We start from the raw sequence: 25,714 nt of genomic DNA on the forward strand, positions 1-25,714 counted from the left end.
TTAAATAAAAATGATTATAGCGAATGAAAACAAATCACCATTAAAGCGTTTTATCGATTTTTAGATATAAATATACCAAATTACTTTCTCTAAATTAATATTAATTTATGCTTATTTATTATGAAAGATCAGACTATTATTATGATATAAGTAATTCAATAGGTATATTTATTGTCTTTTTTTTTTTTTCATCATTACTATATAAGGGGTGTTACAGAATATAAATACTTTTTAGTTTAGCATTACAATATTTTGTTTATATTATAAGTTTTGTAATATGCATGTTTTTCTTATCCATGATTTCATTGTATTAAATGAGACAACTCACATTCACATATTACTTGAATATAAATAGAGATTAATTAGATAATAAAATTTGTATTTTATATACAGCACATTTATATTGTTCATTCCATAATGAGATGCCTTAGCAATATGCAAGAAGCACATCATTCATACATATAAAGAAATATCTCACTATATTTTTAGAATAACTGTTTAGATAATATTCTATATACATAAATCATTTTTATCCTACAATGCATTATATAATAATTATGAATTAATTTTACTTTTTACTTTCCGTAAAATTAATCAAATCTTTTATACAAAAAAAAAAAAATAATTGATGAAATGAACTCATAATATTTTATTTGTTTGTTATCTCTAGATAATTATATCTAGATAATTTATATTCTATGTGCAATTTATTGTACAAATTATAGAATTAGTGCAATGTAGGATTAAAAAATAACATCTCTGCCAAATTAATCATGAACTTATGAAAACTAATAAATAACAATATATTAGTACAAACAACTTCCTTCTTAAATAACTTTTTTCTATTAACTTCTTTGATATTACAAAAAGTTATATATATTATGATTTAATAAAATAATTTATTGTTTAATGTCTATTCTCATTTTTTCTAAATGTGATATTAAATATGATATAATGATAAATCATTATAAAATCATAAAAGAAAATGAAAAAAGCACTGGCTGACAAATACTAATACGTAGCATATACAAGTTGTCAGTTTATGTACATATTTGTTCATTTTAATTTAAGATTTCAAACTCCGCAGAAAATGTTGCTATATCATTTATGCATAATAATGTATTATACATAAGGAAGAGGGTTTACAAGCAAGCAAGCAAGAACATATAAAATTCCAAGAAACATATTTAACCGGGCTGTTTGCTTAGGCACATTTTGAATCATATGGGGACTTCGAAATTGTTTCTCTATTCTGAATGCAGTTGGTAAAGTAATTATTGGCAATAGGAACCATACAGAATATCTTAGTGCAAGTACTACAAGAGTTATATACGGAGTAAATAATAAAAATGAATACAAAACATGTGAAGCTGTATATCCTATTAATATAGCTAATGTCACAATTCCTGCTCGTTTGTCACTTTCTAAATCACGTGTATTATTACTATGTAAAATAGCTTCGGTATTCAACGCAAGCGGTATTGCGTAATATATAGTACCTAATTCAACATAACCAGTTTGAGCCATGAACGCAAATAAAACTGAAATAGGACCAAATATTACTAAAATAAGTACATCACCTAGTGCAATATATTTTAAACCTATTCCTCCTGTATAAAGAAATGATGAGGATAAACCTCCAAAATATACTAAAGCAAGATGTTCCATTTTTGCAGGAGATATTGTAGTTAACAAAACAAAACCTATACATCCAGCTGCATATAATAGTGCTCCCAATGAAACCAATTCATCTTTCGACAGAAGCTGATCTACTAATATTCTATCGTCACTTTTTCGACTATCCACACCCTTTATATAATCAAAATAAGTATTTACCACATTGCCAGCTCCATGTACAGAAATGACTGTATATAATGTTAAAATTAATGATATCCAACTAAAATTTGCTACGCCTATTAATCGATATGCAAGTGCAGATCCAAGAAGTGTTGGCATTAACGAAGCACTGAGAGACCAGGGCCTAACAGCCAAAAAATATGAAGATAACTTCATTAATGGTGAGTTTAATGTTAATGATGGTGATGAAAGGCAGCCTATATGGTTTAATGTAGAACCATCTTCAGATTCCTTTGTAGGAGTTTGAATACCATTGGACATCATGTTTTACATTACACTGTAAATTGAATACAAGTTTGTATTTTATTTAATACTTTATCAAATATTTTTCCAAAAATAAAACTATGCATATCTTTAATGATCAACAATATTTTTTAATAGATCATCAATGTATCACAGAACAACTAATCTTTTTGTTTTGCTCGTTTTTTTCTTTTTTTTTTTTTTTTTTTTTTTTAACAACAAAATTAGTATTATATTTTTCTTTTATTTATCATTAATATAACCTTATAATTTGTTGCTTAATTATAATTTATTCTTTGAAAATATTAACGTACAATATTATAATTTTTTAAAAATAAATAACATAATATACAAACATTCCATTCATGTTTTATAATTTAAAATATATTATTAACAAAATTGACTTACAGTTTAATTCTTCCTTCAAAATGCAAAGTGGGGTTAAGATAATTTCCACGGATTTTTAACAAATACTTCATCATTTATATACATTCTGATTATTGCAGAATTTTCTATGATTACAAAAAAAAAAAAAAGAAAAATAATCCGTTATTAAATTGTATTTAAATTATATCGTTATTTATGCAGTTCAAGACACGATGCTGACGTGTTTTCAACTATTTACACGTGGCGCTCTCTAATAGAATTAGTTTTTTTAACTTAAAGATGTTTATTTTTCAATTAAAAAATTGTTTAAATTTATATCTACAACAGTCTGATGATTTAATCGGTTAAAACAAAATTACTTGAATAAGTTTATATCAAACATATGTGATTGTATAACTACCGTTAACTATATGTAACATTGAATAACATGAATGTATAGACATGTTATTTATACTAGATATTTTATTAATTAACAAAGTTATTTTTCTATGATTATATTGACATATATTTTTTTATAGGATCTACGGACTTTATATAGTGGTAAAAAAAAAAAGAAAAAAAAAAACCAAAACAAAAAAAAAAAAGAGAAAGAAAAGCAATATTAACGATACATCAATGTATATTTGTGATCATTAAGAATTTAATGGGAAAAACTTTTTGTGTAGCCGAATTTCCCACCCTATTAATTCCCTCCGTATTTAGATCCCAAGGCAAAACGTCATTGTAACAATAATATTTGTAGATACGAAGGACAAGCAAATAATGGCAGTTTCCTCGTTGCTATAATTATTTGTAAATAATGAAACCTACAGATGCTCTTTACATGTGTCTGGGTTGAGTTGCATATGCGCATACGTGCGAAAAAGGAGATTCTCAATTAATTGCTTATCATTCTATGATAATTTCATATAATTTAATATCTATCTGAATTGAGAATCGTTCATTTTTTAATAAATATTACGTATTTTTTTTTTTTTTTCACTATTTACAAATAATCAATTATAAGAAAAAGAAAACAATATCGTACGATATATATAATTATGATTATAAAAATGATATCGTAACGATACAATACGTAATAATTGACTAAATTTAATGACTAAAATTAAATTGCTTTTTTAAATTTAATCTCATATCACTGATTTACTTTTTCGTTTTAGATAGATATAATAGATTGTCACATCTTCCATTAGGGATGTTGATATTTGTTTTTTTTTTTTTTTTTTTTTTTTGAATGAATCGATTTATTTAAAAAACCAAATTGAAACAATCGATCCTGCCGAGATCGATTTCATCATCGAAAATATTTTACGTCACAATTTTTAATATTCCTTTATTTAAAACAAAAAAGATAATAATAAATTTTAATACTGCTGTACAAACGATCATAATTGAAACTATGAAAATTAATTTTACAAACTTTATTTATTTAAAATCATATTCATCGATGGACTTAATGAAAATTAATTTATCTATAGTCCGTCAAACGAGTCGAGTTAGTAAAAATAAACAAACGCACGTGATTCGGAACAGGAGCGTATTCACAATCATCGGATACTGCAACATTTTCCAAAATGAATATATAAATGTCACAGATACCTTAAAATCGACATATCAATCGGGTAATTAATGTTTTGCGACAAGGAGGGCAACACCACAATCCATAAAAAAAAATGGATGCTTTAAAAAATTCTTAATTTTCATTTTTTAGCTTGTTTTATCAATACGAAATTTTTTTTTTATTTAAATAGAAAATTCTATCTACACAAACACGTACAACACACACACACAACACCAATGTTTGCAAAGCTATCTTCAAATCGATTCTAGTTTTCATAATCGATTAAAAATATCGAAAATCGTGACGGAAAGGATCGATCTTCGAGAGATCGATTTAAAATCGGCACCCTAATCTTCATTCGTACAAGTATTACAGATCATATACTGATATTTTTTTTTGCAGTAGAGTAAGAGGGAATGATCTTCTATTATAACGGTGAAAAGAGATTATTACCGTGCTTATTTCTATCGGAACATGTATACCGTATCTAAAGGGCCTAGTAAAATTGTAGCGAAGACTCGTAGAGGTATTTATTTATATTATGAATAGCGATCGGTTAATAAGTTTTGGATTTTAAGTTTAAATAATAATTAAAATGTTTATATTAATTAAGTTTACATTTATTTCAGGAATTAGTCAGAATCTCGAGAGATTAGAAACTCTACGTGATCTAACGAGAAAGACAGTTCCTGAAAACGAACACGAAATCACCCGGTAAGTCGTAATCTAAATCTTTTAACCCTACTGATCGACTTTACTCCTCCTCCATACTCAACATTACGCAATTCATAATTTATTTGTTTACGAACAAAGTCTTCTTTTATTTCTTAAATAATGTTAAAGATCTATCATTGAAAAAATTTAAACATTGCCGATTGATTGAGCCTTATCTTTATATTTTCTTTTACACTTCTTTTTTTCTTCTTTGAATTTTTATTTGAATAAGCTCAATATATTCTTCACTATTGTAGTCATGTGCCAAAGCCAGTCTTTCACATCAATGGGAAGTCAAAGTTCAACACACAGAGGCATCAAATGCAAGAAGTTATAACACCACAGCACGAAGAACTTATTAAGTTTGTTTATGAGTGTAAGTGAGAATTATTTAATATCAGGGAGATTAAAAGTGGGTTAATACATAATTGGAGAGTGATATTAATTAATATCACGAGATTGAAATGATTTATATTCTAAAGAATTGATCTTTTTATATATATTTGTCTGATGAAAATTAGTTTAACTAGCATTAACCTACTTAAGAACCCTGCTTCACAGATACGAACATTTCAAATTATTTTCAAGCAACTTTAACATAAGTGGAGAATAGTTAACAGATGCAAATATCAAGAAGAAAAACAAAATCTGATAAAATAATCAGAGAAGAGAAAAATATTTGATGACTTAATGTATGTCTATGCAACTTTAAAAGGATATATTTATAACTTCTTTTATTAGCATGGAACCAAGTTAACACAAGACAAAGAAGTGAATCCTTGGACGGATCAGATTGCTCAGAGCCTTCCAGTAAGTATTGATAAATAAAATTATATAAATTCTTTTTTTTTTTTTTTTCCAAATTTTATAGTATATAAACAAAAACACATGATTCATCAAACATAATAATTATTAGTTTTATCCATTACTATCCATTCATTTAATCAAAATAAATTCAAAACCATTAATTCAATGAAAAAGGTCAAACTCGATGGAATAGGTCAAATTCTAAATAACATATGAATTCAAAAAATATTTTGTTTTCTTAGGTCCTAGTTCTATAGTATATTATAATGATGGAGAACCAAATGACATTCTTCAAGGTAATATATTCAAATTTAATAATTAATCAATTACTAATATAATTAAATGCATGAATGTACATTAATAAACATAACTTATTGTTTTAGATTTTAAACCTTTTGACCTAGAGTCTTGGTGGGGTAAACGGTTATTCAATAACATCACAAATTCACTCTGAAATACCAGAAGATCTAAGAATATTCCATATTGAAGAATTCATTGGATGTAGTATGGCCAATATTAGCCAGTGCAAAAAATTAGCAAGAATTAAGTTTTAAAGACAATTTAATCATGGGTGGATTTGAACTTTAAACAGTGTTACACAATTGAGACATTAAAATGGACTCAATTTATTAGGTTCTGTGTAATAAAATTTTGCACCATTATAATTTCATTGGCATCGTATTTTAGCAGGCCTATCGTAACACGATAAATGCAAGTTTGCACGGAATAATATAGAGATAATATTCAACAAAGTGCTTCTAATATTAGATTTTTACTTAATGAAAAGAATAAATAAGTGCTATGCAATATTTAAAAGCACACATTCTTAACCATGCGTTGTGTTAATGATATATGCATTTGTTTATCAATTATATTATTATGAAATATGATTCATAATGATATATGAAGGGATAGACACATGGTATCATTGTACACATATTGCAATCTGCACAATTTTCATGAAAAATGTACTTGAGAGCGTGCAGAATCCTTTTCCAAGTAAAAAGGGTTGCAGTCTGAGTAGACAATAAGTAAACTGTAATGCAATACAAAACGTAGTCATTCACTTCATTATTAAGAAACATTGAATTTCCTTTAGGCTTTTAATACATAATAAAACTGTGAATGCAATTAACAACTGCATACCAAATAGGGCTAAAGAATTATGTATAAATGAACCCTGTGTGGTATGAATGTTGCGTGAAAATAAGAAACTTAACCATAGAATATTGTACATATTATGTGCATTAAATTGAGTGAATGCATGATAATGTTGCTGATATTGTTACGAGGTCTATATTTGAATATCTTTATGTAAGCAACGATTTAGTATAACTTTGTAGACTGATACTATTAAGGTTGTCATATTATCATTGGAAAGACAAAATTTGTCACCAATATGTCCATTTGCAAGCTATGCTTTCAAAATTTTAATGTTTCATTAAGTCTGCTCATACTTGCTAAAATTTTATATATCAGTAAATGTGTATTATTATTTAAGGAAATCAATTAGGAAGAATTTTTTGGGATCTGAGAAGTTTTTTGGTAAAGCACAGTTTGCAAACGTAGTCGAAATGTAGTGCAATATATTTGGCCATGTGGGCTGAATAATATTATTATAAAGAATAAATATGGCTTTATACATATTTGTTTTATTTTTTAATTTCTAACTTTCATTTTTTTTTTTTTTTTTAAAGTTGATTACCGATTCATTGAAATTCTTCATTTTAATACATTTGAATACATATCTATATTAAGTAATCGAGTATTGTACGATAATCGATCTATCGTTTACAAAAATACAACTCGAAGAATAGAACAAAGTGAAAAAAACAATATTAATATTGCCTTATTATTTATTTTATCCATTATTATATTGATATTCACAGATCACTGAGACTTAAATAATAAAAATTTTTTTTTATTATTTATTTGTATGATATATCATTCAATTTTCCTAACCTAAAATACATTTATGTATATATATATATAGTGTCTATAAAAATTTTCTGGTTTTTAAGTGATAATAAATTGGATATATATGAATACGAACATATGTGTAAAATACGATAGAAGATTAATATTTTTGTAATTTATTGTTTATTATCATAAAATGCAACATTTATGGAATGATCTTGATCAGGCAACTGAGACCAATCTTATTAGTATTGCACTAATACATCATGGCTTAGTTCTTTTGGAAGATTGTAAAGCTATCTTACGAAGAGATTACTCTAATATGACTGATAAAGTATGTAAATATTAATTTCTCCATAAATCGTTAAATTAATATCTGGCTCTTATCAGGTTAAATTAATATCTGGCGGAGGAAGTGGTAATGAACCGGCTCATACAGGCTTTGTAGGTCCTGGTATGTTGACTGCTGCAATTTGTGGAGATATTTCATCAGCACCACCAGTAAATTCTATATTAAGAGTAATTGATGAAATTGGCACCAATCATTCTCCAGGTATTAAATTTGTATTGTAATTTATTAAATCACATATCATTTCTTTATTATTTTCTTGTCCTTGTAGGTGTGCTGTTGATAGTTCAAAGTTATCCTGGATATCGTATAAATTTTGGATTAGCCAAATTACGCGCAGAAAGTATGGGGATATATGTAAAAATGATAATTGTTGGAGATGATGTCTGCTTAGAAGCTGACGAAAAAAGTATAGAAAAACGAGGTTTAGCCGGTATATTATTTATTAATAAAATAGCTGGTGCAATGGCAGAAAATGGGGAAAATTTAGAAACTATTTGTAATGTATGCAATAGAATCATAAATAATGAAGAAATTGCAACTATTAGCATAGGCATGAAAATATCTTTCTCTTATAAAGACAATTTATGTTCACGAAACAGCAGTGTTGCAAAGATGGAGATAGGTTTATATTAATTTTATAAATTATTGGAAAAAAAATGTTCACATAATGTTTCTTATGATACATTATATTATTATATTTTGAACAATGAATAGGATATGGTATTAATGGTGAATCAGGTATTTGTCAAGTAAATGCAACATCCATTGAGGATATTGTTACTCTTATAGTACATAAACTGGTAGTATCATCCCAGAACTCAGACGAAACAACAAATGTCAGAAGGTTTCCTGTTGGCCATAGTGTAGCTGTTATAGTAAACAATCTTGGAGGTATATTTAATGCTAATGTAAACAGTGTAATAGTCTTTATGATTCTTAAAGCAAAATATAATAATGAATAATTTTTGTTTCTTAGGTACCAACCAGATAGAATGTAATATATTTACACTTGAAGTTCTTAAACAATTAAAGGTCTTGGATTTATTAGTGCAAAGAGTATATACAGGTCATTTAATGACATCATTGGATTCTTATGGCTTTCAAGTCTCATTACTGAATCTTTCTGTTGATTCCAATCTAATTAAATATCTTGATAGTCTAACATTAGCACCTGCTTGGCCAAAAGTATTGACTGCTGAAATGGTTGGATTTGAACAAGTTAGTTTATTATTATAATGTTACAAATAAAATGTAGTAAAGGTATGTTTGTAGCTAAACTAAACGAACGACATGTCTCATATAAAATATTATATTTTTTTTAGACTCATGACTCAGAAACAGTTGTTCCAACTAAATATTGCAGGGTAAATAAAACAATTGCATTTTACTAAAATTTTTGAATTTTTGAATCAATAAAACTGAACAAATTTTGTAGGAATATTGCAATGATAGTTTACCTTCTATAGAGGCCAAAGGAGCTATGATAGATAATAGAACTGGACAAGTGCTTTTAATTATTATATCTTTTGCATGTGAAGCATTGATAGTTTGTGCAGAACAATTGAATATAATGGATAAAGAATGCGGTGATGGTGATTGTGGTACTACACTCGCTCGAGGAGCAAATGCCATAAAAACTGCAATCAAAGTAATATATGGTGTAAAATTTTAAGATATTGTTTTTATACATCATTGTTATAACTAAAAGTGCCTTATTTTTCAGGAGAATAAAATAAACAGTACAAATCCTTTTGTCACTTTTACAAATATTAGTTGTATTATAGAAAAAGAAATGGGTGGATTGCAAGGAGGATTGTATTCCTTATTTTTTCATGCTATTGCTAAGGTAAAAGTCAAATCAGACTTATCTTGTTATAAATAATTACTTATTATAACGCGTTTATAAATAATTACAGGTTTTTGCTGAAACAAACGATCAGGTAATACCTCGTACATGGTTGAACGCATTGATTGCAGGAAATAAAGTGATATCAGAATTTGGAAAAGTATCATTTGGAGATAGAACAATGCTAGATCCTTTAATGAGTGCACAAAATATGTTATCTAATGCATTAGATGCCAAAATGCATCCTATTCAAGCGTTTGGAGAAGCTGTTAAGGCTGCAGAAAAATGTGCTATTCAAACAATATATACGTGTGTCCGTAAAACTAGCTTAATGAAATTCAAAGTATCTAATTTTCTTTTTTTATAATAACATCTTCCTGAATATTGTTTTGTTATTTATTAACCTTTCTTTTTTTTTTTTACACGTTTTTACAACTATGTAAAATTATCGGAGGATATTCATGCAATTTAATTTCTCGTAGAAATTTAAATATCCTGATCCTGGAGCACACGCAATTGGCATATGGATGAGAGCTGCATACGAAGGTGTAAAATTAAAATTAGTTTGTCAGTGTGAATTATGAAAAATGACATTTTAGTCGGAATCTTATTTATAATGTTTATGAAAAATTTTATAAATTAAAATTAATTATTCGTAGATTTTATAAAACAAAACATGTCATATATACTTACCCGCTTATACATACCAACACATGCATATTCAATTTATCATTGACATAACGGGTGTTTTATTATATTTTTAAAAATGGATACATGAAATAGACATATAGAATATTGTAATTGTCATAAGGGCCACAATTTGAAAACAGATCCTTTGATTGTACTTCGACTTAAACTAACAATTTCATGTAGAATAAACTCCTTTTGAACACATAATTTTTAAAAGGGATTCAACGAGTATCTATTACTCGGTGTAATGATTATCTACGTGTACAATTGCATAATCTTTGGGAATATCTCTCTTTTAATGAATATATCATTAAAATTAATGAATATGAGAGATGAACAAGCACGTATATCTATATATGTTATAATTTAGATTTCTTGGGATCGGTTGAGATTTTGGAAAACTTTCGATATTCATCTTGTTCTCTGATTTTAAAATTTATACATTTTCAACTTTCTTCATTGACAATCACTATAGGCACTATACAGATACAATACATCAAATTTTCCACTTCTCGCGTGTACATAACATGTATATAATCAATGATAGAAAAAATACCAATTATATCAAGAAAATGTGTAATATATATATATATATATTTTTTTTTTTTAACTCTCATGTCCCTTTTATATTATGATCGAATTATATGGATTTTAGTGTTATTTTGAGCAAAATTTCTAATAATTCTGTATTCATAAATCTAGATACGATTTTTCTCACATATGGCATTACTTTAATCAGATAAATCATCGTTAATTAATATAATATTTTCATTTTTTTCGGGGATAAACATATTTTAATTTTTAAAATGGAAAAATGTAATTTTCTCTTTTATTCTTCATTGCCTAAATAAATTTTCCTAATTTTGGATATGTATCTGAGGACGAGTTATTGTTTATATCTTCTTCATTGAACCTTATTAATCTTCATTTTGTGTCAATTTTTAATAGAAACATCCTTTATATAATTACGTCCAAATGATCATTATTGAATATAACATAGTAGACACTTAATAATCACATTATTGTTATCATTATTATTGTTACTTTAAATCGGATTGCAATTACGTTTTACTTATCTTATCCATTAACAATCAACAAAGATTCTAAAAAGGATGATTACCGTTTTTAATGACAAAATCACGGTTACGAGCGTACGATATAGCCAAGAGTACGATTGAAGCATACCGCGATAAATTTTTGTCAAATATATCACGTAGTCGTGTAAAATACTATTATATATTATTAATGAAATAATAGAAGAGAGAGAGAGAGAGAGAGAAAGTTTTTATTTTAATAACACTTTTGTTATGGCCATACTTGGAATGTTCATTTAGTCAATATATTTTTATCTTTTCTTTGAAGAATATAAAGAAAAGGGAAGTATTTTACTCGACTCCGTATTTGTATTACCACATAGATTCTAAATATATATGTGTGCATATATATATATATATATATATATATATATATATATTTATATGTATATACATATACACACACATATATTATATATGTATATATATATAGAGAGAGAGAAAAATTATTTTTAATACAAAGTACGCACACGCAAGGATCAGAAAGAGGTATTCCAATAATGTCGTCAGTATTGCCTATTATAAAGAAATAAATATTTCTAAAATATGGAGAGACTTTCGATTAGATATCAAGACTAAATCGGTTCAATGTTTATAGTTAAAGATATTTATATAACGTCACGAATGTAAGAAATCTCTATACTTCATACATTGTGCGTAATACCAATCGATGGGGTTTATCTTATACAAGAACGATCGGATTTACATACTTGCACGATGAGACAAATCAATGATCATTGAGATCAATATACACATATCATTATATATAGAGCGTAAAACATTAAATCGATCGTTTCTCACGCACTTTTATTACCGTGGTTTGAAAGATGATTGTCCATGATTGTCCGTGATACATGTATACATATGTATGTATATATAGATATATAAATATACATATATACATAAGTACATATTAATGCATACATATCTATCTATATATATATATATATATATATAGATATATATATATATATATATACACACATACAAATATAATTGCGATAAAGTAAATGCGGACATTCGCGCGCGATTTTATGGAAATAATCACCAATATATACGATTTGTTCTCTCAATATATGATTCCGTCTGGATCGTTCAACCGGTTTTGCTTAACATTAAGGACACTTAACTTTGTATGATCGTCTTAGGAACATGTATAGACGCATACATATATACGTACAATACAATAGATGTACCACTCCTTTAACTTCATAGGATATATGGCCTAATATTTGTGTAGATAGCTTATCATACTTGCGTGCTTTTACGATTCCGTGCATTACAATTTCGCGCTCGTCCAGGGTAAAAGGATAGAATTACTCTCGAATCATAAGAAATCGGACGGCAGATAAGAAATTTAACAAATATTCGAAAGTCATGTACATAGACGAGCACGGATATATAAATCGTTTGATCATTATCGTTTCGTTCATAAGGAGGTCGTCAAACTGCGAGAATCGATATTATTCGATGCACGAAACGATGCTTAACAAATGATACAATTCATCTGATATATATATATATATATATACATACATATGTATATATATCAGTATAATGATCTACATTACCTGTTTTATTTTCTATAAACTCTGTGAAAGATTGGAAACGTCAGATAAAATTCGAAAATCTTTCGATGATCGACATCGTACATCGTACATGTATATATGTGAATATGTAATTGTGTAAGACTGTCCCTACATATATTTTTCATTACAAGCGAGAAAAAATATCTAGGCGAAGTATATCTTACCGGAGCGCAAAATGAAAATTTATTTGCGCGCGTTGTACATAGGAACACGTGGTTTATTTTATTTTTCTCTTTTCTCTCTCTCTCTCTCTCTCTCTCTCTCTGTCTGTTTGTCTGTCTGTCCATCTGTCTGTCTGTCTTTTTCCGATCGTTGGCCGTATATTGGAAAAGAATCAGATCGTATTTTTAACTTTATTTTTTAACATCGCGCTTTCTTCCGGATGCTATCCGTCACCGAGAGGCGCGCGAACGCCCGCGCGATATATATGTATGTATGTATGTATGTATGTATATATGTATGTATATCTTACACGGATACAAAAACTACCTTAACTATTAATGATTGTGTAATGCGACAATTGACAAGGGTATCGCGCAATCACGCGTTTTCCCATTTAATAACAGCAATAGGCCCTATATTAAGGAGAAAAATATTAGCTTCTCTCTTTACGAACGAGGCCGAAGATATGTAAATATGAATACTAGAAATATAACAGAATGAATATATAAGTATTAATAATGAGATTCATTATTCAATCATTTTAAATATTTGTATATATGTGAAAGCTTCGCATCACTTCGTAAATTATTTGATAATCATGAATATTAAATTTCTTCATGGTTTCGTATTACGCCTGAAAACAGATATCACTTTATACTATGTCGATAACATAGCTCGCGATTATCATCTATCGGTAAGAAAGATTTTTTAAGTCCCTGATTATAGACAATATATAACCATATATGTGATAAGTGCAATCTGTCTATAGGGGCAAAGAGTTTATAATTACGAATAATCATTATTTTGTCTGAAAGTACTTAATTATAAAATATCGAAGTGATTTGAAACAAGAGAATGAAAAACGAATTAATCGAAAATTAATGACCTGATTAAATGTCGATTACTAATGAGCACGTGCACGAGGATTTAATTATTATACACATGTAGACACGTGTATACATGTATACATTTAATAGAGGATTTATCAGCTGATCCATTGAAGACCGACACACGTCCTGTTATTACACGATGAAACATTTAAAGAGAAAGAAAGAGATTCATAAACTCGTATTTATTCGAAGAAGGAAGAAGAGAGTTCACCCATTGAAAGCAACCACTCTTCTCGCTGAGACGTATTTCATTCATGAGCGACATACGGTATACAATATATATATATATATATATATATATATATATATATATATATATATATATATATATATTGTATATTATCGTTGAGAATTGTAGCTACTTTGAAGAAGAAAATTTTTCGAAGAAATTTAAAGAAAGATCAATCCTCGAAATGAAGTCGAATTTGTGAATTCCTATTCTCATATCATCGTGACATCGAATACTTTCTCTTAGCGATGCTCGAATTTGTACAACCTACCTTGTTCCGATCGTACCAGATTCTTGATAATATTAGAAAAGGCAATTTACTTTTGCATTTCGCATGGTTGTCTTGTACTTTCTCTAAATTCCCCAGAAAGATGAATATTCTTCTATTTTTTAGGTACAAATTAGCATTCGACGTTCCTCTATCTCTCCTTTCTTTCTGCTTGCACGCTTCATGCGTCGGTTTGTCTATTGAAGAACTGATACTGTAACATATCAAAGAATCTAATGGTTTAATTTGTATGAGAAATACTTGATAAGCACTAAATAAGATTCTAAACAAGTTGAGAATAGAAAGTATATTTTTTCTTTTTGATAATATTTTGTCTTGAACGTTAAATTCATATTGCTTGTATACTTGATCATATTTAAGCCAGCTATATTTACAAGCTAATATAATTGACTGTTATTTTTAAATCGAATTATCATAAAAGAATTCATGCGCCTGGGCGATAGAGAGGCAAGTGGATTGGAGAGGAAGGAAGTACGTCTGAAAGAAGTGAAGAGGAATATAAAATTAATAATCAGATAGAAAGAAAGATAGAAGGAAGAAAATAAGAAAATAAGAAGTAATAAGAAAAAGAAGAAGATTATCACGTGTCTGTCCGTTCTCAGCAAAGAATTGCAGTGACATCGCCGATGGCAGCGGCAACAGGAGCAGCCATAACCAGCAATAGCGCTCAGCAAGAATAGCGTTACTTACAATTAGCAATAACACAGAAGCGTAAACGTTACCAGCTATAGCAGAAATATTATTTATATTTAATTGTTCGTTATTTATTTACGAAGACGTTCAATCGTCGAAGACAGATCATCGATATCGAAGATCTTTCCCGGGGAAATATCGAAGTACCGTGCGATAGAGCAAGCGAGATGCAGACACGATCTTTGGTGCTGGCATGTAGGTAAGAGGAAGCATAGTGAGTATCCTTACACTGTAACCAAGGGTCAGTGGGAATGTTGTCCCGGTAGCTGGAGTGATGGAGAGAGTGTTGGTGGTGGTGGTGGTCCATTGAGGTTGAGGCAGATGGGGGGTAGTTGTCTTACCATGCTGGATCCAACCTGTTGAAGAAGTCCTTGTTGGGATGACGTCGATGATACCGAGGGACGTCTTGATCCTCGAACACTATTCATACTCGAACTGAGAAGATATGGCACGCTACTACTTGTTATTGGCATTCCGCCTCCCTGCGCATATGAAAAATGAACGAACGTTATTTTCTTACCTCATAATTAATGATATTTATTATCGCCTATATTTAATAAGTTTAACGATTCTAAAAGATACAAAATATCGTGTTACCGTGGGCGGTGAAAGATTAATGTTCGATCCACGTCGTTCTTGAGGCCCTATACTTGAATGTCGACGTACGGGTAAACCACCACCAGGTGTTCCACCTGGAGAGCTGGCGCAAGATGGTGCAACGCGTATTTTAGGTGTCATTAAAGTATTATCCGAAAGACGTCTACTCGTGAAGGCGTTATGTACTTTTAAGAAATTGCTATCGTTCATCGTTGATGTGAACCATCCTCCAAAAGCGTCTAAAAATGAGAAAGGACCATCGTTAAGATTAATCTTATCAATATTTTCTTATCGATAGTTAATATTACGTACTGAACATTGAATTTTTCCGCGCCATATTTTCGGCTGAGGCCGTCCTATCCGGTTCAGCTAATCGTAAAGATCGAGAAGATAATTTTCAAAGATATTTTTCAACAAAATAATTACTTCGAAAAGTTTTCATATTTCTTACTCATGCTATTCTTTCTCGCCATATCTTCGGCGGACGAAGTCTTTCGTTGATCGATCCTTAAATTCGGGATGTTGAATGGTGGTACGTGCATGTTGTCCGTACTATGCTGATGTCGGAAAGGCCGATAACGTTCCGGACTCGGTAAAGAGAGATTGTCTAGAGTGAGCTTATTTCTTTGATTCCTAAAAAATATGGATATCAATCGATTGGTCTATGATATTGTGACAAAAAAAAAAAAGAGAAAAAAGAAAAAAGAAACGAAAAATAGAGCAAAAGAAAAAAAAAAGAAGAAGAAGTTTACCTCTCTATGTGATTCAACATTTCTTGAAGTACTTGGAAAAGTGACATGAATTGTTCCAAATTTAATCCTGGATTGACAGTTTGTGGAAGTAACGAGGGCATCGCTCGAGTTGCCATCCAATTGACGGAGAGACCGTAATTCTTATCGGTGAGCATCAATTTGTAAATATCTACAAGTCAGAATGGATGATACATACTAACGTGGATGATCGAAGTTAAATGATTTTAACGAAATAATCCGTCTTACTTTCCGAACGAATTCTACGTAATTGCATTGAGAAAGCTCAGAAAGCATAGAAGCGCGAAGCATTAGAAGCAAATTTTTATTTTTACTTGTTATTTACTTATTTATTATTTCATTTTCGAGAAAAAGAGCGGCTTCACTTACTTACAACCCGAACGACGATTTCGGGTTCTTGTAGTTTAACCTTGCACAGAAGGGGTAACACGTAGTCTATGATCTTTTGTTTCTCGAGTCGATTTAATATACAGTAAACTACTTTCATCAATTTACGTTCGTCGACGGTACCATTGTCGAAGGCCTGAAGTAACTTTGGTAATATTATATTTCTTATAGCTTCGTCATTGAGATATTCCGTCACATTGGTTACTGCTATGTAAGCGGCCGTCTAAGGAAAATATGCAAAAACGTTTTCTTTCGTATTTTCATACGAGTACGATTTAACAGATAATATATATATATTAAGTTATTTTACCTGCACTTGCATCGTAGAATTCTCAAAACTCGTATATAACATCTGTAAAACCTCCGAATCTATGTACTGTTCGGGTGTCTTCTCCAATATTACATGCAAATTTTCTAACAACGTTACAGTACCATTAATCGATTTTCGATTCGAGAAGAGCGGTCTGAGAACAAGCAAAGCGATAAGAAAGAAAGAGGCTATTAATCTTTTAGATAAGAATAAAAATTATTTGAAAGAGAGCTGTTATGTATATATATATATATATATACATATATATACATATATAAAGCTCGACAGATTATCTGCGACGAAAAGAGAAAGCTTTTCAATTCTTAACCCTCTAAGAATGATTTACCTCAAGGTGGGAAAGATTATATTCTCGTATTCTTCTTTAGTACTCATTTCAATGATGTATAAGATCGGCTGCAGGACCGCCGATAAGACTTCCTGGGTCTGCAGCTCAGCTTGGAGATACCACCAAATGTGTTGATACAATAGTTTCTGCGTATTAAAGTGGTGCATGTGACAACGCGAGCCGACGGAATCATACGGTCGTCTTTTATGTAGATCGTCTTTTCTACCTTCGGTATATACGGCAACAATTCCTTCAGGGTCGTCCTATAAAAATGTTCCTTTTGCATCAAGTCCTTTAACTTGCTCACATCCAGAAATTGAAGGGCGTGCACGAGCGGATCCCTGTATCATGAATATATCATTTTATATTTTTCTCTTTTCCATATATAATTTTCTATTTATAGATTTTCCAAAGAAATTATTTTTTACCAACCGGAAATATTTGATCATCGATAAAACTTGAGCGGTAGGCCTTAGATCAATATCCTTTTGAAGAAGTCTTGAAACTGCTTCTCTCAGAGGAAGCGCGACCGATGGTAGAATAATGCCGACCCGATCATCGAGCTACATATATGTAAGAAGTACCGATTAAATGAAAAAAAAAAAAAAAAAAAGAAACAAAAAAAAAAGAAACAAAAAAAAAGAAAAAATAAATAAATAAATTTTGATTTCGTTAATATTTTGATATATAAACGGGATAGAACGATACATAATTACATCACATTAAATTGAAGGATGCATTAATAACTTACATTTTCTAATTGCTTCATGTACTCGGAACAATTGTGATTGGCTTGAATCAAGGGTCTGCCTCGATTGAAGATAGCACATATTGTCATTCCAAGACTATACATGTCGCTACTAAAGCTTCCTAATTTTTTTTGTTGGATTTCCGGTGCTATAAAAAACGTACGAGGACATACATGTAGGAGATCGTCAATCGATCTAATTATTTTCTTACCTAAGTAATCCAAATTTGGTTGGGCCATTTTTGACATTCTACTTGTCCATGGTTGTATAGTAAATGGTACCTCATTGACCACCTCTATGTAATATCGAATAAATTGATTGAACAAATGAAAATAAAAAAAAAAAGATCTCGAGTTTGATACTGCACGCTTACCTATAAATTCGAATCCGGCGAGCTTCCACGTTCCCCTTTTCGTTATTATAATATTACTCGGACAAACGTTTCTGTGAAGAATTTTGGTATGAGAATTGGTATGCAGAAATAGTAAAGCTTCGGTAATCTGTAAAACGAGATATAATTATTAAATATTTACTCTTACGCGATTGCATGAAGTTATGCTATATTGAATAAAAATATATAATATATTTTATATCATTTTCATCGGCATATTATTTAACAGACGATAATTTATGATGATACGATTTGACTGAAATTAATTTTGACTGCGTATTTATTGCATTCTATATTCTCAACTTGTACATATATTATTTTCGCATAAACGTTATCTGAAGTACCGAGAAAGAAGAAGAAGAAAAAAAAGAAAAATAAATAAATAAATAAAATATGATATATAGATATATTTGCAAATCCGATAAAACGTTCCCGTTATCGGAGCGAAATTACAAATTCGTTTTTTATTTTTTTTTCTTCTTTTATCCTGGAAAATTAATTACCTTCCGTTACGAATATAGTAATTGAAAAATTCTTTCTCTTCGTTCGTATCTCACGTATTTCATAAAATACCGCAATTTTCCAGTGATGGAACGCGCTTTAAAGCTCGAACGAACAAACTCTGATGCAATCTTTAAACGACGTTATAATATGAGATAAAATATAAGCCATTTTTCTCTTATATAACTCGCATACATGTAGATATATACATTACACGTTTATGTACGTTATATATATACTACATACTACATAAAGATTACGTCTATCATAAATATGTATCTAAATGGTCAATTAAAAACTATATCTTTTAAACATATTAATCTTACCTGTAATAAACCATATTTAATTTCAATATCCAATAATTCATATTCTTTTATATAAACTGGACGATGGCTTTGTGACAATGTATTTTGTTTATTGATAAGTTCTTGTTGCTCTTCATAAGCTAAGACATTTGCAAGACTAGCTAAGACCGGTTCCGAGGCGAAGGCTAATGTTTCAGGACATTCTTCGACTTTATATACCTATAATAAGAAAATAATATCTAACAATTAAATCTTTTATTCGACGAATCAATTTCTAGAGAATTTCAACGGAAAGGTAACTACAAAATTCATACGAAGATCATTAAAAAGGATTTCAAAATATTTTCAATACGTATATTATTTTCTATATATGTACATATATTGAATTTTTATCAGAACAAATGACATTCTTGTCTCGTTAATAGATCAATTGATATCATTAGAAAATATTTTCAATTTACAAAAGAATAAAAAAAATCAAATCACAAGAAATCAAGTAGAGGAATAAGATCATATCAAATTATAGATATTAGTTTTATTATTAATAAATCAAATTTCAATTCCACCTAAAGAAACCACAAAATAAATCATTTTCTAATACATTCATCAAAGTCTATATATCATACATATATCAAAAACGTCTAGTCTAAAAATGAGTATCACTCAAAAATGACTTGACGGGAAATGTGTTAAGATTTTATAATGAAGCAATATAGTATCTAAATATATGCATATATATATGTGTGTGTGTGTGTGTGTGTGTGTGTGTGTATGTATATATATATATATATATAAAATAGGGGTGTTGTCTGATATATCAGATTGTTCTGTATAATACAAAAGGGATGGTCCCTTTTATCTAGCGGATCAAAATTCGACTCGCTCCCCTGGGGTATAAACATATATGTAATTAAGTTCTCAATATTTTATGCAGAATTGCAGATGATATTAAATTTTCCAAGCGGAAAAATTATAAATCTTGGGGAGGATTCTTGTAAAGTAGAACGAGGGATAACCTCGAGTTAAATTTATTATTTTTCAAAAATGAAAAAAAAAGAAAAAAAAAAGAAAAGAAAAAGAAAACAAAAGAAAAAAATATAAAAAGAGAAAAAACAATGGACGCAAAACTGTCCATCTTCATTATAGTTGAACGATCGGAAATATATTTACGTTTAAATAAATCTTTAAGTCTTTGAAATTAATCGAACTTATGATTTAAAACGTTTGATCAATCTAATTCCTCAGTTTTATGGGATATTTACATTACCTTTTAAGATTTCCTTAAGCACGATAAGTAAATTGAATTTTCTTGAAGCAAATATCTTTTCCTTTTAACTTACATCGACAGGTGTCATATAAATTTATATATATATATATATATATATATATATATATATATATATATAAATGTATATATATAAATGTATATATAAAATGTATATACTCTGTACCATACCTGCAATATCTTTGGATGGATAAAGCGTTGCATTTCCTTAGCTCCATTCCGTAATATTTCCGTAACAGTTTCCTTGCGTTTTGGTTTATGAAGTTTTTCCACCGAACGTTTGTCGAAGAGAAATACAGAAACTTCCTACGAATGAATGATTCCTTCTTTTATTTCATCTTTCCCTTTCAATTAATTTCATGATCTCACAATTTCAATCTCACGAATTATTATCTTTAATATATAAGAAATAAAAGAAGTCGAGATTGGAATAATATGATTACTCCAATTAATTCGAAGAATGGAGATAACGTTGTATTAAAATTCGACGAGATCCATTTACTCATGAGTGAAATAATCGAAATTTCGTATTTCAACGACAGATAAGAATAATGGATAGTAGTCAATACTTATATCAGACGTTTTTTCTAATCGATCAGATCACACGAGAAAGAAAAAGAAAAAGAGAGAGAGAGAGAGAGAGAGAGAGAGAGAGAGAGAGAGAGAAAGAGATAGAGAGAGAGAGAAAGATAGAGATAGATAGATAAAGAGAGAGAGAGAGAGAGAGAGAGAGAGACTTTGAAACGTGATGCATAAGAGAAGGGCTGAACACGTTCGTGTTCCATTATATAGTTAAGATCAAGTTGTCTATCTTTACCGTGCCTTGATAAGTTACTCTCTTACACCAGTCCAAGGTAATACTGGTGTATACGTAACGAGGACACGCTTGATGAAGAAGAAAAGACGAAAAAAGAATTAGCCCTAAGAAACATCATTTTATATATATATATATATATATATATATATATATATATGTATATATATAAATAGGATATATTATATCGTATAACGCAAAGGAACGCAATTCCTTTTCATTCGTCAGTCATCATTTTTCTTTTTTGTTCTTTTCTTTCTCTTTCTCTTTCTCTTTCTCGTAGTGTTAATCGATTTTATTTGACCCGTGTCATTATTCCAACGCAACAGACCACTAGGAAAACGACTCTTGCGAAAAGAGCGAATGTTGCGATAATACGTAAATATTTGCCGTTCCGCTTCAATTCCCTTCGAGTATCTAAGTAATACGGATAAAAGGAAAATAGTAAACCGGTACTCTCTTCTCATACTTGAAACGATCGTATAATCGTTAACTCAGTTTACGAACTATAAGCATTAGGATAACAATCGTCTAACTAGAAATAACATAACAAGGAAAACATCCTCTCGACATTTTCACATATCTCAACACGATACGATATTAATATCGATAAATCATAAGTCACAATAATTTATATTAATTGTCATACTTTTTTCTTTCTTTCTTTCTGTTTTTTTTTTTTTTTTATTTCGTTTTTTCCTTATAATTTGAAAAACAATTAAACAAATTACCTTCCCGTCCTCTTTACTGTAAGCATCGTAGATACGCCAAACATGTTCCGGTCCCGCGGTAGCTGTTTGCTTCCGAATTTCGCAGAAATTTCTTATTGGATTTGCTAATTGAAAATTGGAGGACGAACTGCTGCTCTTAGACTTTGCAAACATGATGTATCTTTAATAGATCTCATCCAATCCAGCGAAACAGAGCTATTTCGTACTGTCTACCGAATGAAACACAACAAATAATATATTTTATGACGTTTCGTCGTTCGGAATGAATATTTCTTCTTCTTTCTTTCTTTTTTCTGTTTTTTCTTTTTTCTTTTCTTTTCTTTTCTTTTCTTTTTTTTTTGGATCTAACGAAACAGATATTCAGTAAGGTAGAAGAGAAAGATAAAATAATAATAAATGAGATAAGATCTTTCTGTAGGTAAATAAATTAGAAATTGTAGGCGATATTGGTCACGCATCAGAATGGGAAATGGCAAAGAAAACAGGTTCCAGGGAGCATTGAGTAAATACTAGAAAGAATCTGTAAGGTAACATGCGAACGTAAGAGACAGTGAAAAAGAAAAATAGACAGGGAGAGATAGAGACAGAGAAAAATAAAGAAGAAAAGAAAAAGAGCAATAGAAAAAGACTGGCAGACGTGAGAGAAGCAAGTAGTACCACTGTAAAATCGATCGTACACGATTACCCATCGGTTTACCTTTCAAGTAGCACTCTTTTCGTTTCCATATCGTCGAGCTAGATCTCACTTAAATTTGTTTTTAAAGCCATCAATCCAACGCACAGGCTTAATCTCACAAATATCTATGACACCTCGCCTATACGTTCCTGTGAAAAGCTATGCTAAAATAGTGAATAAACATTCTACCGGTGAATTTAATCGCGTTATAATATATTTCGTCGTTCCTAATAAAACGCAAGATCATTTTATGGTGGTATTAAAAATGATAAAGCAAAGGAATGCAAGGCAAGTCATCGTAGAATGTAAGATATAATGCTTTCCGTTCAGGAAATATGATTCTCGATGGATGCATTTCCTCATCGAATCGACTCTTCTTCCTTCCTTCCTTCCTTCCTTCCTTCCTTTCTTCCATCCAACTAACCAACCATCCATCCATCCATCCATCCATCCATTCATCCATCCATCCATCCTTCTTTCCTTTAATATCGACGACACCTACAATCGTACATACAAAAGACCAAAACAAACGACTTTCATTACTTTTTCTCGATCGATCATAATTTTTCTCTTCGCAAAAACAAAATTCTGAATCTTTTATGATCTCGAATATAATCTCACGATTGAGAATAATCAATAAAAATAAAAGAAAAAAAAAAAAAAAAGAAAGAAAAAAGAAAAAAGAAAGAAAAATTTTTTTTCTCTTTTATTTTTCCTTACAATAAAACCGATCACTCTCTATCATTTGCTATTAATTCCAGTAGATCGTATCACGAATCGATCAGACATGACTTTGTCTGACTTTTCGAATGAAATCTTATATCGCGCAATTTGATATATATTTATTAATGTATGAACATATTTTCGATAAATTTGTAAACAGGAAAATTATACGGAACAAACATTGTAATCAAAGTTACACATCGAGTTATTCGAAATAAGTTTCAACGATAATTGTGTTTCTCTTCGAATTATTGCACGATATATTGATGACACGTGTTGGCGAACATTGAAAGGATCTCACGTTTCATCTATTAATACATTCATTCACATGACACACTGCACTCTACTTCTATTTACGATAGCAATCAAAACTTTACTTTTTGTTTTGTTGCACCTTCGTTATTTTTTCTTTTCCCTTTCCTCTCTCTCCCTCCCCCCCCGTCCCCACTCCCCCACCATCTCCCTCCTATCCTGCGAAATATATTTAATTGAAATTTCACGATTATATAAAAAAACAAAAAGAGAAAGAAAATAACGCCTTATCATATTCATTTGTTACGTTCAAAAAAGAAAAGAGCCTTCTACGAAGTTAATGGAATTAACTTGTTCTTTGACAATATCAAGAGAATAGACTGAATTCTCTTGTACTTTTGAAGAAAGAACAGAAGGTGATTGTTGAATTGAAATACCGAAAGTCTCGTGCATGGCCGAATAAATTTTTAATTAAATTTCTGCAAAAGGGACATATAATACGGAACAAAAAAAGAAAAAGAAAAAGAAAACAAAAAATGAAAAAGGAAAAAAGTCAAAGGTAAAAAGGAAAGAAACGAAAAATCGTCAAGCTAGACTAGTTCAAATAAAGAAACAATGAAAAGAGTTATTTTTTGAAGATTAAAAAAAAAAAATTGAGAAGAATAAATAAAATCCATCTTACGATTAAATAACAAGATGGATGGGCGAATCCGAGGATCTATATAGATATAATGGAGAACTTGACTCTTAATTTTGTTAACAACAAATTTCATTTCATCAACCAAACGAAACGAACCGTGTGCTATAGTTTAGCAATTCAGCCTCGTAAATCTTGATATCTGATATCTTTTGGTCGATTAAACGTAACGTAAGGAAGGAAGAGCTGTTCTGTTATCGAATATGTTAAAAATAGATAATAAAATAAAAAGAAAAGGAAGGAGTCATCGATTCATAAATCGCAAATCAAAAAATATCATCTCACCTGTTGCCGAGAGTTCCGTGCTGAGTATATACTGTAAACGAATTGACGCCGGTCAAGACGTAACGCACTAAAGGCAAAGTTCTAAGAAAAAAAGAAAAAAAAAAAAATATATATATATATATATATATAATCAAATATACTGATTTATCTTTTAGAAAACGATGACGTATTTGAACTAATATTCACGAAGCAACTTGAACTTGAGAGTGTTTCGTATTGATAAATTAAACGCACGAGATATTCCAGCAGGACGATCGACGTCCGTCGCGAGACTGGAAGGCTGAAGGAAAGATCCTGTTTACAGGATAACAGGAGCACCCTCTCTTTCTCTCCCTCTCTCTCTCTCTCTCTCTCTCTCTCTCTCTCTCTCTCTCTCTCAGCCCACTTTGAATCCTCTCTTGTATAAAGGAAGGTGCGCAAGCGCCTAATGCCTCGCTGTGTTAGTAAGAATATATAGTTAGGTACGGATCGGCTCCGGGCCGGCTCCGGCCAGGGTGTGTAGGCCTCTGCCTGGAAATTATAGGTCTGGGCTGCAGGTAGCTGCGGCTGCTAGGGGATATGAGGTCAGAGGATAG

At 30.0% G+C, this 25,714-nt stretch overlaps 4 protein-coding genes across 7 annotated transcripts; 2 read left to right on the forward strand and 2 right to left on the reverse strand.

Moving 5' to 3' along the window:
• Positions 1 to 589: 589 nt before the first annotated feature.
• On the reverse strand, positions 590 to 2,880 carry LOC124426445 (ubiA prenyltransferase domain-containing protein 1 homolog). The gene is made up of 2 exons (XM_046968136.1): positions 2,509 to 2,880; positions 590 to 2,134 (listed from the first exon to the last, which is right to left on the reverse strand). Exon 2 carries the CDS (start codon positions 2,119 to 2,121, stop codon positions 1,123 to 1,125), a length of 999 nt encoding a protein of 332 aa, XP_046824092.1. The 5' UTR covers positions 2,122 to 2,134; positions 2,509 to 2,880; the 3' UTR covers positions 590 to 1,122.
• A 1,502-nt stretch (positions 2,881 to 4,382) lies between these two features.
• LOC124427062 (MAPK regulated corepressor interacting protein 2-like) lies at positions 4,383 to 7,215 on the forward strand. Its single transcript, XM_046969518.1, has 6 exons — positions 4,383 to 4,574; positions 4,678 to 4,762; positions 5,020 to 5,138; positions 5,504 to 5,572; positions 5,812 to 5,865; positions 5,953 to 7,215. Exons 1-6 carry the CDS (start codon positions 4,523 to 4,525, stop codon positions 6,021 to 6,023), a joined length of 450 nt encoding a protein of 149 aa, XP_046825474.1. The 5' UTR covers positions 4,383 to 4,522; the 3' UTR covers positions 6,024 to 7,215.
• Positions 7,216 to 7,336: 121 nt separating this feature from the next.
• Positions 7,337 to 10,485, forward strand: LOC124427058 (triokinase/FMN cyclase-like). The gene is made up of 10 exons (XM_046969509.1): positions 7,337 to 7,820; positions 7,877 to 8,039; positions 8,107 to 8,460; positions 8,553 to 8,729; positions 8,815 to 9,056; positions 9,161 to 9,202; positions 9,274 to 9,486; positions 9,562 to 9,684; positions 9,755 to 10,027; positions 10,167 to 10,485. The coding sequence occupies exons 1-10, from the start codon at positions 7,683 to 7,685 to the stop codon at positions 10,266 to 10,268; spliced, it is 1,827 nt and encodes a 608-aa protein (XP_046825465.1). The 5' UTR covers positions 7,337 to 7,682; the 3' UTR covers positions 10,269 to 10,485.
• Positions 10,410 to 25,487, reverse strand: LOC124427056 (SCY1-like protein 2). Of its 4 annotated transcripts, XM_046969505.1 has the most exons (19): positions 25,374 to 25,458; positions 25,140 to 25,220; positions 22,507 to 22,715; positions 21,133 to 21,267; positions 19,698 to 19,895; positions 18,853 to 18,979; positions 18,691 to 18,774; positions 18,482 to 18,627; positions 18,163 to 18,293; positions 17,957 to 18,071; positions 17,731 to 17,876; positions 17,385 to 17,538; positions 17,057 to 17,297; positions 16,670 to 16,838; positions 16,369 to 16,550; positions 16,230 to 16,286; positions 15,918 to 16,156; positions 15,549 to 15,802; positions 10,410 to 14,820 (listed from the first exon to the last, which is right to left on the reverse strand). In XM_046969505.1, exons 3-18 carry the CDS (start codon positions 22,657 to 22,659, stop codon positions 15,563 to 15,565), a joined length of 2,517 nt encoding a protein of 838 aa, XP_046825461.1. In that variant the 5' UTR covers positions 22,660 to 22,715; positions 25,140 to 25,220; positions 25,374 to 25,458; the 3' UTR covers positions 10,410 to 14,820; positions 15,549 to 15,562. The 4 variants fall into 4 exon arrangements, with proteins under 4 accessions (XP_046825461.1, XP_046825463.1, XP_046825462.1 ...); XM_046969507.1 differs by having other exon boundaries at positions 15,662 to 15,802; positions 25,140 to 25,485; XM_046969506.1 differs by lacking the exons at positions 25,140 to 25,220; positions 25,374 to 25,458 and adding an exon at positions 23,204 to 23,802.
• Between the last annotated feature and the right edge of the window lie 227 nt (positions 25,488 to 25,714).

The sequence above is a fragment of the Vespa crabro genome, chromosome 9, assembly GCF_910589235.1.
Source record: "Vespa crabro chromosome 9, iyVesCrab1.2, whole genome shotgun sequence".
Lineage (NCBI taxonomy): Eukaryota > Metazoa > Arthropoda > Insecta > Hymenoptera > Vespidae > Vespa > Vespa crabro.

Bases quoted from the DNA above. Each gene is read 5' to 3' on its own strand.
- LOC124426445 (XM_046968136.1), bottom strand. From the start codon at position 2,121: ATGATGTCCAATGGTATTCAAACTCCTACAAAGGAATCTGAAGATGGT.
- LOC124427062 (XM_046969518.1), top strand. From the start codon at position 4,523: ATGTATACCGTATCTAAAGGGCCTAGTAAAATTGTAGCGAAGACTCGT. The intron at 4,575-4,677 runs GTATTTATTTAT...CATTTATTTCAG, and splicing joins TGTAGCGAAGACTCGTAGAG to GAATTAGTCAGAATCTCGAG. The intron at 5,139-5,503 runs GTAAGTGAGAAT...TTCTTTTATTAG, and splicing joins TATTAAGTTTGTTTATGAGT to CATGGAACCAAGTTAACACA.
- LOC124427058 (XM_046969509.1), top strand. From the start codon at position 7,683: ATGCAACATTTATGGAATGATCTTGATCAGGCAACTGAGACCAATCTT. The intron at 9,203-9,273 runs GTAAATAAAACA...CAAATTTTGTAG, and splicing joins TTCCAACTAAATATTGCAGG to GAATATTGCAATGATAGTTT. The intron at 9,487-9,561 runs GTAATATATGGT...CTTATTTTTCAG, and splicing joins CCATAAAAACTGCAATCAAA to GAGAATAAAATAAACAGTAC.
- LOC124427056 (XM_046969505.1), bottom strand. From the start codon at position 22,659: ATGTTTGCAAAGTCTAAGAGCAGCAGTTCGTCCTCCAATTTTCAATTA. The intron at 18,628-18,690 runs GTAAGAAAATAA...CGTTTTTTATAG, and splicing joins ACCAAATTTGGATTACTTAG to CACCGGAAATCCAACAAAAA. The intron at 17,539-17,730 runs GTAAATCATTCT...GCTTGTTCTCAG, and splicing joins ATAATCTTTCCCACCTTGAG to ACCGCTCTTCTCGAATCGAA.